The sequence below is a fragment of the Rousettus aegyptiacus genome, unplaced genomic scaffold (genome assembly GCF_014176215.1).
Source record: "Rousettus aegyptiacus isolate mRouAeg1 unplaced genomic scaffold, mRouAeg1.p scaffold_m13_p_18, whole genome shotgun sequence".
In the NCBI taxonomy this organism is placed as follows: domain Eukaryota; kingdom Metazoa; phylum Chordata; class Mammalia; order Chiroptera; family Pteropodidae; genus Rousettus; species Rousettus aegyptiacus.
Genome location: NW_023416293.1, coordinates 18,220,571 through 18,234,699, shown reverse-complemented (window position 1 = coordinate 18,234,699; position 14,129 = coordinate 18,220,571). Strand labels below are relative to the sequence as shown.

The 14,129-nt window shown below is 54.2% G+C and overlaps 1 protein-coding gene across 1 annotated transcript in view; it reads left to right on the top strand.

Annotated features, from left to right (window-relative positions):
- NID1 (nidogen 1) overlaps positions 1-14,129 on the top strand; it is a 58,559-nt gene that overhangs the window by 22,925 nt on the left and 21,505 nt on the right. Inside the window, exons 6-10 of the mRNA XM_036235619.1 lie at positions 884-1,135; positions 2,090-2,290; positions 4,187-4,432; positions 6,169-6,312; positions 10,318-10,443. Coding sequence (XP_036091512.1) covers positions 884-1,135; positions 2,090-2,290; positions 4,187-4,432; positions 6,169-6,312; positions 10,318-10,443 — 969 coding nt within the window. The remainder of the gene's footprint in view (positions 1-883; positions 1,136-2,089; positions 2,291-4,186; positions 4,433-6,168; positions 6,313-10,317; positions 10,444-14,129) is intronic.

Below are 14,129 nucleotides of genomic sequence, written 5' to 3'. Positions count from 1 at the left end.
CTTCAGTTTTCTTATTTGAATACAAGAACAACTTTTTAAAGATCTTTTCCTGATTAAACAATCATAAACATAAGCATGCTATAAATATTCAAATGTGTACATAGTATAGAAAAGGGAGGTTCGCCCTATCGCCCTGAGCTGCTGCGAGCAGTTTTGTGTACACCTCTTTAGATATTTTCCCTTAGATAGATGCTTTTATTATTAATATAATTTTGCAAACGAGAACAATATCCTACATACACTATTCGGTAATTTACGAAGAGAGCTTTTAAATTGGCCATAGGAGGTCTCCCATCTTTCCCGATCACCCCCCACGCCCTGGTCCGCAGAGGGTCCTGGGTCAGAGGGCGTGGTGGTGTGGCCGTGACTCTGCCCACCATGCCCATGTGTGCTGGCTCGGGCTGCATGAAGCTCCCGGACTCAGAGTGGCACTCCGAACGCAGGCCACAGGACTGGATTCCACCCAGAGATGCTTGCTCAGTGTCACGGGTCGGGCGGCCAACGGCTCTGGGCTTTTAGCACTGTCCAGTTCAGCCTGTGGGCCCAGCGCAATTACTAATTCGGTTTCTAACATTGTCAAAAGTGATCAGTTTTATGGTCACCTAGTTTTAACAACCCATGACCCTATTCTTCTGAAATCACTGTTTTTGCCCCTGAAGTTCCTCCATCACACACGGGTCCCCCTGATCCCCTCCCCTGTCCGTGACCAGCCAGTGTGGGAGGCAGGCAGGCGGGACCCGAAACTTCTCGGACTCACGAGCAGGCATGGGGACTGTCCTGCTGGAAGAATGACCTCCCCCTAGCACTGTCTTCTCTTTTTGCTGTATGGGCACGTGTCCTATCAGACATTTCGTTTTCTGAAAAGTTGGCTTCTGTTTCTCAGGCTCCCCACAGCGAGTTAATGGCAAGGTGAAAGGAAGGATCTTTGTGGGGGACAGCCCGGTCCCCGTCGTGTTTGAGAACACCGACCTGCACTCCTACGTGGTAATGAACCACGGGCGCTCCTACACGGCCATCAGCACCGTCCCCGAGACTGTCGGGGACTCCCTGCTCCCTCTGGCCCCTATTGGAGGCATCATTGGATGGATGTTTGCAGTGGAGCAAGATGGATTCAAGAACGGGTTCAGCATCACAGGTACTTACACCGGACGTTAGAGCCAGCGGGCACGCGGGGGGCCCAGGGGTGAACGGGAAGGAGCCTCGTGTCTGCCGACCGCTTACTAATAAGCATTTTGTGGCTCCGGAAATAGGAAGTTGGAGTAAAATTATCAGCATTTTTTTCACTAAGACATGTTAACTGAGACTGTGTAGAATTGCATTTGGCTCAGGGAGTGATTCGGTGGTGAGGATTCACACGTCTCCAGCAGAGCAAGTGATGTCGTCTCATATACTCTCGCCACCCATTCTTAGTTCAAGGGTTGCCAGCTAGTTTTACCCCTGGGGCCACAGAATGCCAGCTCCTGCCCCAGTAGGACGCCCATGTGGAAGAGGGGGGCAGCTGGGGGAGCGGCACGTGCTTTTCCTGACTGTCAGGGGGCGATGGCCTGCACAGAGCCATGGGAGCCCTGAGCCAGCAGCCTCGTGCGCGCCCCTGGGTGCTCCTGGTGCTGCTGACGGTTTGCCCTGAACGACTCCCTCAGCCCGGTCAGGAGTCGGCCGGCATCTTGGAGCACGTGACGTCTGTAGCGCACCATTCAACCTACTTTGTGTCATCCCAGCTCCGCGAGACAGAGCGTGTGCCCGTTTTATCCTCAGGAGTTGGAGGTTCAGGGGGTTGAGTTCACCCGACTGGTTCCGAGCACAGTCAGTGTCAGACTCTGGTCCCTTGTTTTTTCCGGCACAACCTGAGCCAGCCTGTCTCAGATGCTGGCTCGTGGCTGGGAAGCAGCTTCTCGAGCATGACTCGGTTAGGCTGCATGGATGTCCCAGCTCTGTCCTCAGGGTCACCAGCCCCATTTCTACCAAGCAAACCGAAGCACCTGCAGCGGAGGTGCAACCCTGCTCCCCCTAGCGCCCGGCACCGTGAGCCTCAGGTGGGCACAAGCGTGGCTTCCCTGAGGCCAAGTGACAGACTGACCTTGCCTTCCAGGAGGCGAGTTCACCCGCCTGGCAGAGGTGACCTTCGTGGGGCACCCAGGCAAGCTGGTCATCAAGCAGCGGTTCAGCGGCATCGACGAGCACGGACACTTGACCATCGACACGGAGCTGGAGGGCCGCGTGCCGCGGGTGCCGGCGGGCGCCTCCGTGCACATCGAGCCCTACACGGAGCTGTACCACTACTCTCGCGACGGTGAGGCTCCCGGGCTTTGGAGAGGGACTCGGGGGGCGATACCTTACGAAAGTCACCTTTTCCCTGACTGTAGACAGCACCCAGGCACTGCAGAGAATTTCATGCAAAAAGAAAATGAACATAAGTTATAGCTGTCAAACCAGGATATAATTATTATTAAATATAAGTGTACTTCAGCTTTTCCCTTCTCTCTATAATATCCCTACACATATACCAACATAGATTTAATATTCCAATATAAATATCTCGACGTAGTATATAATTTCAAAATACAGTAACATAATTTTAATATGCTGTATAAATATATGAAATTTATTTTAAATAATTTAAAATTTACAAAAAACTTGAAAATAGCACCATTTCCACATACCGTTTACCCAGCTTCACCAGTTAACATTTCGGCACGTTCACTACATTATTCGCACACGTGCACACACACGTGCGCGCACACCTTTTTTTAGAGTAAGTTATACACATTGCGATCCTTTATCTCCTAAATACTTCCTGTGTCTTCTTAAGAAAAAGAACATTCTCTTACATGGTGTCAGTACAATGATCAAAATCAGGACAGGTAACATCGATGCAATGCTATTATATAATCTACAGTCAGGTGTATGTGGTCTTTATTTAAATAAAATTGTGGTCATGCCGCATTATTATAGCTTTACCTTTCCAGTGGATGTGAAATCATGAATATTTTATGGTTTTATTGAGTAGGCTCTGAAAACACTTGTTAATGAATCTGTATGAGTCTATTGTGTGGCTGTTAATGTAAGCCATTCTATTTTCTCAAGCTTGGGTTATTAGCAATTTTCCCTTCTTCGGTAATTAGTTGAAATGAACATTTGCATCATAAATCTTGACCGAATTTCTGATTCTTTCCCAACTCAATTCTTAGAAATGGAAATGCTGAGTTAAACAATGAGAACTTCTTCAAGGCTCTTCTGAAGTTCCCATGGCTCTGTGGCTGGATCGGCTCTCCGGGGGGGCGGGAGTGGGTGATGGACCTGGCATGAGCATCAGGACCCCGGTCCATGGTCAGCCTGCAGCCAGATGGCGTTTCTGGCAGCCACACGTGGGAGCTGGACCAGAGGCGGCTTACACGAAACTTCTATTTGTCCTCTGGCTTTATTTTGAACTACAGCAGAGCGCACAGATATAAAGACTCTTTTATACTTTTTTTTAAAATAGGAAGTTGGGACTTCTGTGGCAGGGGTGAGAAGCAGCTCTCTTGAGTGGGAAAAACTGTCTATGAGGTTTGCACACAGCACTTAGTAATTTGCCAGAAACTGAGTGCTAAAATGTCTCGTTTTTAAATATCAGACAACTGCTTAATCTAGGCTTATTCCTGACGACTGCTAATTATTGAATCCTAAGTGACATAATTTACATAAAGCAGTTAGTACTGTGCTCGTCAGTACTAAGTGGTAGCTGACCTTAACAACAGTATTAGCTTGCTCGGTCCCAGAAACTTCACATACAGTATCTCATCCTCACCCCAATCCACGCTGTCAAAGAAACGGAGGCTGAAGGAGTTCGCGGCCAGCCTGTGATCCCACAGGCTGTGAGTGACAGCGCGAGGTGTGACTTCCGTGTACCTCTTTCCACCAGACCGTAACCTCTGGGTTGGTTCTGGGTGGCTTAGGAGCTTGTAGAGAAGCACTCGATGAGAAAAAGCAACACATATGACCAATGCAAATAATATCGACAGTAGTATGAGAAGCGCAGGTGGCAGAATGAGTCCCAACATGGGCATAAATGGCCTGATTCGCCTGCTCCATCCGCTCTCCCTCTGGCCGCGCTGTGGGCGGCGGATGCTGCCCATGGTTTTAAAGCCCCCGGCGAAGCCGCTTGCATCCTTACGCTCTCGTCTGTCTCCCTCCCTTGTCGCCCCAGTGATCACATCCTCCTCCACCCGGGAGTACACCGTGAGAGACCCCGAGCACGACGGCGCTGCCCCTTCGAACATCCACACCTACCAGTGGCGCCAGACCATCACCTTCCAGGAGTGTGTCCATGACGACTCCAGGCCGGCCCTGCCCCGCACCCAGCAGCTCTCGGTGGACAGCGTGTTTGTCCTGTACAACCAGGAGGAGAGGATCTTACGCTATGCTCTGAGCAACTCCGTCGGGCCCGTGCGGGGTAAGAGATGGCGGCCCGGGCTGTGCACCTCGTGTGCTCTGAGCTGTGCGACACTGTGTTCCGTCTTCTACTCTCAGGAAGAAGGAAACGATGCTAACAGGTCTAACAGAAACACGCGTCTTGCCATCTGTTTCTGTGCCGCTAACCTGAGGCCTGCTCGTTATTTGGTACAGGGAGGGATGAAGAATGCTCACCTGCGAGTGAGCGCGTAGAGCAGGCCATCAGGGCCGCAGCGGGCTTGGGCAGGGCTTTTAAAACACTCCACTCTAAAACACTCAACTCTAAAAGGAATGTGTGCTCGGGGCCGGAGGGAATCTGATTAGAATCTGATGAAAGTCAGGCTCGGAGCCGCCGGCGAGCTGCCCTGTGCGCCACACTGTGGGTCTGAGGTGAGGTCCGTGGGCGCCTCTGGCTACGTGGAGGGACCTGGCATTCTGTGGAGCTGCTGCGACATCTCAGTGTCAGACTGCACACTGTCCGAGTCCCCGAGCCCCAGGGGTTCCGCGTGTTCCGAGGTCTTTCATTTTTTCAGTTACCTTGGTTCTTTTGTCACACCCAGGTCACTTCTCCAGCTGATCAGGTGTGTTCTCCTGCAGCTCCATGGAGCAGGAGGAGGGCAGGTGTCTCCTTCCTTGACAACTGTAGCTCTAGGCATCAGCGGTCGGCACACTTTTTTCTTAAATGGTCGGATAGTAAATGCTTTGGGCGTTGCCAGCCATCCGATGTCTGTCACAGACGTCACTTCCGCCATCGTGCACAAACGCAGCCACAGACTGTGTGCAAGCGAATGGCTGGAGCCGGTTTCCAGTGGGTCTTGATTAATGAAAACAGGCGTGAGGCCGGTGGGATGTGCTTTGCCGTCCAGACCCGAGTGACGCAGGCTGGTTTCCTGTCCAGTATTTTTGCCACAGGCAGCTTTGTCGCAAACACTTTCTGTTCATAACTAATTGGCTGTTAGGCAATGTCGTAACACGAGGTAAAACACAGGTTTCCCCGCCGTGTGAAAGCATGGCGTTCGTGCGGAGCCTTCCGTAAGCGGAAGTGGCCTGGCCGGCTTCCGGAAGTCCGCGGAAATGGCCTGGCCAGCTTCCGGAAGTCCGGCGGAAATGGCCTGGCCGGCTTCCGGAAGCTCGCGTTACCTGCTTCACTTTGATGAACGACCTTGGTTAGTGAAGGAATGGCTTTTGAGTAAAAGCGAAAGCCTCTGGGGATTTTTTTTCGCTTAACAGAAGTGGGTGCTAATGCGGATCTTTCAGTGGCAGAGAAGGTAAATAGCGGTGGTTTTAAAACAGCATTTCGTCTGGATGACATGACTTTTTGCCCCAAGAGTTTGAGGGGCCTCTGTGGGGGGCCCAGGGGAGCCCACGTTTCCCGTAGAACAGACAGGTGCTTAGTACAAACATGGAGATCCGTTATTTGCACAACGCTGCCATGAGTCTACGCATGTTTTAAATGTATTCAAATGGTTCATGTTTTGCAATAAGATCCTTTACTTTTAATGATGTCCTTTTTAATGTCCTCTTTTATTTGTCATGATTTAATCTCTTTTACGGCCAAGTTGCCCTCTGGCCGGTTAGTGATGTGCTGGTGGCGGTTGTGCTTGGGGAGAGCCACGGGCACTGCCCAGGACCTCCCCTCGACCCCCGCCGGGCCCCCGTCTTGCCTTCCTCTCTGGGCGGGGGGACCTGCAAGCGTTTCCGAGGACTCACCTGGCTTCCGGGCCTCTGCCTCCGCAGACGGCTCGCCTGACGCCCTGCAGAACCCTTGCTACATCGGGACTCACGGCTGTGACACCAACGCAGCCTGCCAGCCCGGCCGGGGGACACAGTTCACCTGCGAGTGCTCCGTTGGCTTCCGTGGAGATGGACGCACCTGCTACGGTACGGCCCTCGGTTCTGCCTTGGGGCGGTGGGGCAGACAGGTGGGGCGGGGTTCGGACCCCGGACGCCAGGTGTTGGGGGAGGGGAGGAAGCGAGCTGTGATGGGTGCTGACAGGGTGCTGGGCCCACACTCGGTGTGTCCCCCCCCCCCCGCCCCCGTTAGGGGCACCGCCATAAAATGCGCCAACTCTGAGGAGCAGTGCAGAGTTCGTAAAGCCACACTCCGCTGTGTGAACGCCCCTGTGAAGGGACGCTGCAGTCAGCGCTGTTTATCCTGGTCACAATATAGCTGTGACGTCCCCAGGCACATCTGTGTGAGCTGCTTCCCAAACACCATGTCATTTAATCCAACAACTCTCACAAGATAGAGTGTTTCAGTTCTGTCTTTTTAAAATTATTTTTAATTGCGGTAAAATGCACATGACATAAAGTTTACTTTTTTAACCATTTTTAAGTGTACGTTTCCTCGGCGCTAAGTACATGCACTTACTTCGTGTAGCCAGCACCACGGGCCAGAATGTTTTCGTTTGCAAAACCGAAGCTCCGACCCCTCCCCCTCCCCCGGCTCCTGGCGCCCACCATTCTCCTCTGTGAGTCTGACGCCTCTCGGGACCTCACGCATGTGGAGTCATAGAGCATCCCCCCTTTTGTGTCTGCCTTGTCTCGCTTAGCATAGTGTCCTCAGGGTTCATCCACGTGGTAGCGCGGGTCAGAACTTCCTTCCTTTTTAAGGCTGAATAATATTCCTTTGTGTCCAGACACTACACATTTTAAGGGCAATGCTTGGGTTGCTTCAGTTCCTGGGCTGCTGTGACCGCGGGTGCGCCGAGGTCTGCTCCAGGCCCTGACTCTTTTGGGTCTCTACCCAGAAAGTGGACTTGCTGTGGCAATTCTGTGTTGGATGTTTTGAGAACCCCCGTACTGTTTCTCACAGCAGCTGGGCCATTTTGCATTCCCACCAGCCGTGCGTGAGGGCTGCGATTTCTCCACATCCTCGCCAACCCTCGTCCTCTGTTTTATAGCCGCCATCCTACTGGGTGGGAGATCCATCTCTGTTCTTATAGGTGAGGACACCGAGGCTCGTGGGAGTGGGCCAGGGGCAGAGCGCTGGAGCGCGAGTCTCTGGCTCAAGCATGCACATCACGCTGCCTTCTCGCCACGCTCGTCCCCTGGAATTTAACTTCAAATACTTTCACGCAGGCAGCTTAGTATTTACATGTTCGTTACTAAATTGTACTCCACCACCAAGGGGAAGTTAGTTGGCTGCTGACGCAGCGGAGAGTGCACCCCAGGGGTGACCGGCTCGGGATTGGCAGGTGCCTGACTCACGCTCCCTTCGCGTGCACCTAAGGGCTCGCTGATGAACGTGAGGAACGAATGCTTTAGGAGTTTTCCGGCTGGAATGAGGGGCGTCCACATGCATGTTTGGCCAGGAATGACTGAGGCCGGCAGCCTGGGGCTTCGGGGACAAGGCCGCGGGTCCGGAATCCCGCGCCCTCAGTGAAGGGTGGTTCAGCGTGCCGACGTACGGCAGAGGTAGCAGAGCCGCTGGCGGCATTCTGCGGCGTTTGCTTCGGAGTGAAGCTTCACGTACGGTGCTCACAGGAACGGCTGCACAGTGGCTTAGCCAGCTTGCTGCTAGAATTATAAGAAGAGACTCGTGGTGGAATTCAATCCGCGACTCATCTTCCTTGTAACACGTCACTAGGGGGCGAGGGGCATGGTTCCTACTGACCTCAGGTTATCAGAGATCCCCGCGTTTCCCAGAGGGGCCCGCCAGTCTCGAACGGCTGGATTGGCGAGGCCAGTTTGAGGCGGATGATGCTGCGAGTGTGCGAGCAGAGTTCCCCAGGCCCGTGAAGAAGGAGACGGACACTACTCAGGAGCGGGGCCCCTCGTTTCTCAGCGGAAGTGTGCCTCCCCCGAGTCTTTATGGAGCCCCGCTTTGACTTCCTAAGCCGAGTGAGTGTTAGTAAAGCACGCAGGCACCCCAGCCTGCTGCCACCGAACCCCGGCTGCTGCCACCGAACCCCGGCCTCTGGCCGATCCCACTCTCGGTGCCTGAGCTGGCCGGCGTGGGAGTGTTTGCTTCACTTCCCAAGGCATGACCAACCACGCGTGATGTAACCCGCTGCTGTCACAGAAAACACGCTGATGTCCTCACCCAGGAAGACAGGTGGTCGTGTGTGGACTTGCTCTTGTCCTATGGTTTGTCCTCGTTCTGGCAGATCAGCACTGTGGAATGTGGACGCACTCCCGGTCAGTCCATGTTTTGTTCGGAGTCACTAGAATGTGCCTCAAAGTGTTAATGCAATGAGACACCAAGCTGTTGGTAGGAAATTGCATTAAGCAGGTCACTTGCCGTGTTATTTGGGGCTGGATAGGGCCGTAGGGGAGGACGAGGATGGGCCTTTGTACATGCGCGTGCACGGCGTTGGCGTATAGTAGGCGACATTCACAAGGCCGGCGGCGGTCGGACACTGCAGAGCGACCCTCCACGGGAATTTGGGGAAAACTTCCCGTTGAATCACGGAGATCCGGGGCCTCGCAGAATGGCTCGCATGTGTTTCTCCGTTGGGCGTTTGCAGAGAGAGTTGGGTAATTTCTCACTGAGTCATTTTGGGGATGCACAGGTGTTTAACTGATCGGTCATAACTAATCGGTCACGAGACTCTTCTTGAAGAGGCGGGCCTTTATAAAAAGAGCTGCATTGGAGAAACTTAGAGTTGTTGAAAGTATGTGGAAAGCAGCCACTCTGAAAAAAGTCAGAAAGGAAGCAGTGATTACAAGAATAATCCAGGATTTTCCCATTAGGTCAGGGGATGATATATGAAAGGAAATCTCTTCCCAGAGAAGAGGTTGACCAGACATTAAGTAATAATAACAATAATCTTTAAGCAGATATTATGAAGTCTTATGAGGGACAGTTATCACCAAGTCGCAATTTCCACTAAAGAAAGGGTTAAAGTCTTGGCCTCATTTCACGGGAGGGAAGATTGAACTTAGACGTTAGGGAGACCGTCCAAGCTGCAAGGACCGAGGGGTGTTCGCGGGGAACTGCTGGGCTCCTGCGGTAAGGAAGAGGTGGCGCCCTGCTCGGGTCGCCTGTGCAGGCCTGCACGGAGGCGGAGCTCATGCTGGGGGCCACCGCCTCATGGTGGCCAGGCCCATTCTGCCAATGCCTCCCTTCCCGTAAGCTTCCCGGGGGCACGGGGCTGGGGGCCACCGCCCCACAGTGGCCAGGCCCATTTTGCCAGTGCCTCCCTTCCCGTAAGCTTCCCGGGGCATGGAGCTGGGGGCCACCGCCTCATGGTGGCCAGGCCCATTCTGCCAATGCCTCCCTTCCCGTAAGCTTCCCGGGGGCACGGGGCTGGGGGCCACCGCCCCACAGTGGCCAGGCCCATTTTGCCAGTGCTTTTCCGGGCAAAGGGTGTGAGGGACACATGGCCTCCCTTCCCGTAAGCTTCCTGGGGGCACGGAGCTTTGGAAAAGCTCTCGTTTCATTCTGTCCTTGGATTGAGAACGTGCTCTGTGCTGGTGTGCTTTGGCAGGCGAGCCGGAGCCGTGGGGCCCGGCAGGCTGCACACGGCGTCCAGACAGACAGCTGTGCCGGGACGTCCCTTGAGCTGCGGAGAGAGGCCGCGGGGCCGGAACAGCCTCTTCCTGCCGTGGTGTTGGAGCAGCAGCTGGTGGCTGGCACTGTGTGGTCCACGCTCGGTGGACCCCCGCCCCAGCCCGGCCTGGGGAGATGTGCAAGCGGCCGCCTCGGGAGGGGCTTTGTTCTGTGACCATCCGTCTGTGCCTGGAGCCCCCTCTTGTCTGAAAGCTTGTGTCTGAAACATTTCACAAAAACACTCGCCCCAGCGTATTTTCCAAAATGCCATTTGGTTTGGGTTTTCGTCTGGGTTAGGGCTATTCGCAGGTAAAGAAAGGTCTTTTTATATTCTTATATCTAGTGATGTCTGAAGAGGTTTAAAACAAGTCTTTTTCAAACACTTGTTGTAGATATTGACGAATGCTCAGAGCAGCCCTCGGCATGTGGGAGCCACGCCGTCTGCAATAACCTGCCAGGGACCTTCCGCTGCGAGTGTGCTCAGGGCTACCGGTTTTCAGAGGCGGGGACGTGCGTGGGTAAGTTAGGCCCGCGGGATGCTCAGTATCTCCATCCACACGGCGTACGTTAGCGCCTGCGGCAAAGGCCTTGCTCTAGGTAAGCATGCTGACCCAGGCGGAAGGTGCCGGGCTCTGGAGTTGCGCGGCCACAGTCCACAGGGCCGGATCAGCTCCGCCCCTCCCCCTCAGCTCCCTGGGGCGTCACGTGCACCAGGAATGAGCGCCGTTACCGTCCGCACTGGTGACTCCGTCCCCTCTCCTGCCGCAAGCCGCGTGTCGCGTTCCCTCCTTACAAAACTCCTTTTCATTCTTTCCATTGTTCTTGTAACAGCTATTGAAACAATTACAGTCATTTCTCCTTAAATTAGTGCCCTTGGGATTCACGTAGAAGGACTGTCACCTCATGGGCACTTATGTCATTACCTGCCTTGGATTGAATTCTTTCTGATTTACATCTAAAATTCCAATTGGGCCATTCTACCTACGGATTTCAATTTTACAAGCCACCAGTAGTAACATAACTTAGCCTTATCAAAGTAGGTGAGTTGAGGGTGTTAATGAGGCTAAGTACGCTTTAGGTTGATGACGGTTTTGGCAATGATGATGGCGAGCCAGCCACAAAGAGCCAGATTGTTTGAATTTTTCCACTTTCCCTACTGCTGCACTTTGACCTGTTGGTTGCAAGAATTTTCAGTTCAAAGATCTTAGAGATTTTCAGTCTGGAGGACAGTGTGCTGAATGCGCCATCTGAACCGAACATTTCTTCCCAATTTAAAACAGATTTCTCTTTTGCTGCCCGAGCGACCCATCTCCTTGCCCTTCCTTGCTTTTTACTAAACCCTAGTGCTTTCTGTTTGCTCTGTCTTGAAGCTTGGATGAGGCCACCGAGGTCATGGGGTGAGGCAGAGTCCTGGGGGCGGGAGGAACAGGCAGTTCTCATATTTTGAGAATGACCCAAACAGCTGCGAACTGAGAGAGGCCAGTTTCCTTTGTACAGAGTTGAGATTTCAGCTCTGCGAAAGTTATTCCTATCTTTTATTATTTTTTTTTTAAATAGAGAGCAACAATTTCTGTACTTTGGGCCCGATTTCCTTTTCTGCTTTTTGAGATGAAGGAGATTCAGAAATTTAGTTTTCCTGGCAGCACCATTTCATTACATTTGGGCTCAGACCTGGGTAGTGATCCTTTAACGTTTGAGTGGCGAAGCCCACAGTCCTGGGTTTCTGGATCCAGCCGTTGCTGACATCCACCCTCACTGGAGGTGCAGACGTCTACTCGCAGGCATTCGATTTTGAGGAAGACACCTAACCTCTCTGGGTCTCCGTTCCTTACCTATGAAATGGGGTGATCGGGCTGGATCATAGATTTACCGTGTCCCCAGAGACCTTGGAGCTGCCAGGGAGGCTACGAGGAAGCCCTGGGCTCTTGTCCTCAAGACTTCTGTTTTTCTATATAACAGATTCTAGTAAGATTTTGTTGAGACCCCATTGCTCAGAAACAGGTGTGAAAAGTGCCCGGAGACCCTACAGTTCCACCAGGACCGGGCACCACGAGGCTTCCCGGCCCTTCCCCGCCTGAAGACCCCACACGCTCCATCGCCCCATTCGGTCGCTCCTCCCGGGTCCCACCGAGCCTGCCCAAACGCACCCCAACACGTAGCCCCGGCTCCGCACTGGCTAACGTGGTGGTCGGCTTCTCCGCTCCTGGAGATCGTTAATAGGACCGACTGTATCCTGGAGTGAAGGCTGCGGAGGTTGCGGGGGTGGAGGAGGAAAGCCTCTGGACCCTCGAGGAGGCCGGCCCCGTGTCCTGCTGGCCCTGTGTCTTGCCAGCCCTATGTCCTGCCGGCTGCAAGGGGCCGGGGCTCAGCCTGGCCCGCGGGCTGCCCAGATGTGAGCTGTTCATGGAGATTGGACTCCTTCGTGGGGGGCTGCGCTGCGGACCTCCGTATTTGGCATTTTCTGTAAACCTGTGACTTCTCCACTGGGCGAAAACGCTTACTGCTAATTGGAACATGCAAAGGACGTTACATAAAGACGGGCCTCGGCTTGCCTATAAATCACTTTCACGGGAAGACGTGGACGCCCCTCTGAGTGGACACGGCCCTGTGATACACGGCCTGGGGTATGGGGCGTGGGGAGATTCGCGGTCCCACCGAGCCCTCGCTGGGGCGTCTCTGTGAGGGGAGCAGCAGCACGCCCCTGCCCATCTGTCAGGCAGGTCAGGCTCCGGCCGAGGCTCAGCCTGGCCTCACCCAGCATTCCTGTTGTCCCCCCGCCCCCCGCCTGTCCTGTCGCCAGGGGAAGCGGTTTCGAGGCATTCGTGCTTGTGACCTGTTCTCAGTGACTGGGAGCACCTCCCTCCCACTCCCTCGCCCCCTCGTGTCCGGCCCAGCCAGCCTGCAGGCGGCCCTCAGGACCGCTGTCATGTGGGCGGCATCTCAGAGCCAGCCCCCGGTTCGGCTCACCCCAATCAGGCACCGTCCTTGAAACGTGAAACCCCAACTTCCAATTTAGTCACGGTTAATTTTTGATTCCCATTTGGAGCCCATTCTTCTCTCCTTTCCCGAACGCCCCCTGGCCTGCCCTGTAGCCATCACTGAAGGCCGGGCGGGGCCCCAGGTGCAGGTGCAGGTGAGATCGCAGCTCTGAAGGGTCAGGAGGCTAACGGACAGCTCAGCTGGGCGCACTGGTGGCCCCCCGGCGGGTCGGGTCTTCAGATGCTGGGGCAGCGTCTTCTCTTTTGCAGTGATGGCCCGGTGGCTGTCCCGGTTTTAAAATGACCCCTCTTTGAATGAACATGATCGGTAAGACCACCTGGAAACTCCGCTGTGTGAGGATTGAGGAGGGCTGTGCAGAGCCTGAGGACTTTCCTTTGAATTGATGTGAACCATTCACTAAAAAATGCTTATTGACTTTAAAAATGAAAAGGCTAGAACCAAACCATCTGAAGTTGTAAACTTGCCTTTTCAAGTTTCTTTCGGAAGAAAATTGCTTTGGCGTGAGAAGTGGTCTTATGTAAAGAAAAACATGGTTTGAAAAACCGTAAACGCCTTTTTCTACCAGTGATCTGAGGATCATAGGAAGACGCGTGCCGCTGAGGGGCGTCACGCCCCCCACGTGCTCCCAGCAGGCGCCGCCCCTGCCCGCAAAGCCCGGCTCGCGCGAACGCGGGTGCAGAGCGTCCGCTTCTGAGCCGTCCACCGTCAGCGTCCGACGTGAGAGAAGGAAGTGCAGGGAGCCTCGTCTCCCGGCGGATCCGCCTGACTACACGTTTCCTGGCTTTTTGGGGTCCTCGCCTCACCGAGGGGGTTCCCTTCACACCTTGCGAGAGGAAGGAGCTTTTGGGGTGGGACCCCAGAGAAGGGAAGGATGTCAGACATGATGGGGAGGGAGAGAAGAAAGCAGGTCCGAGGAAACACGAGTGCGTCCTGCCACCCGTAGGTGTCCTGCAGACGGGAACTGGGACCGTCGTGACGGTGTATGATCCGCGGCCCTGTGGCCCACGAGGCTTGGTGTGAGGGCGCCGGTCCCCACGGTCTTGACTCGGGACTAAGCCGCCGACTGAACAGGCTGGGCCTCCATCTGCCAGTCCTCGGTCAACCTCTCGTTTGGCACAGTCCTTTGAGGGGTGCCCCTTCCTCGCCCGCCCCCGACAGTGCTTATAACTTGCTCGCCCTCGAAGCACCGGAAGCCGATCAACTG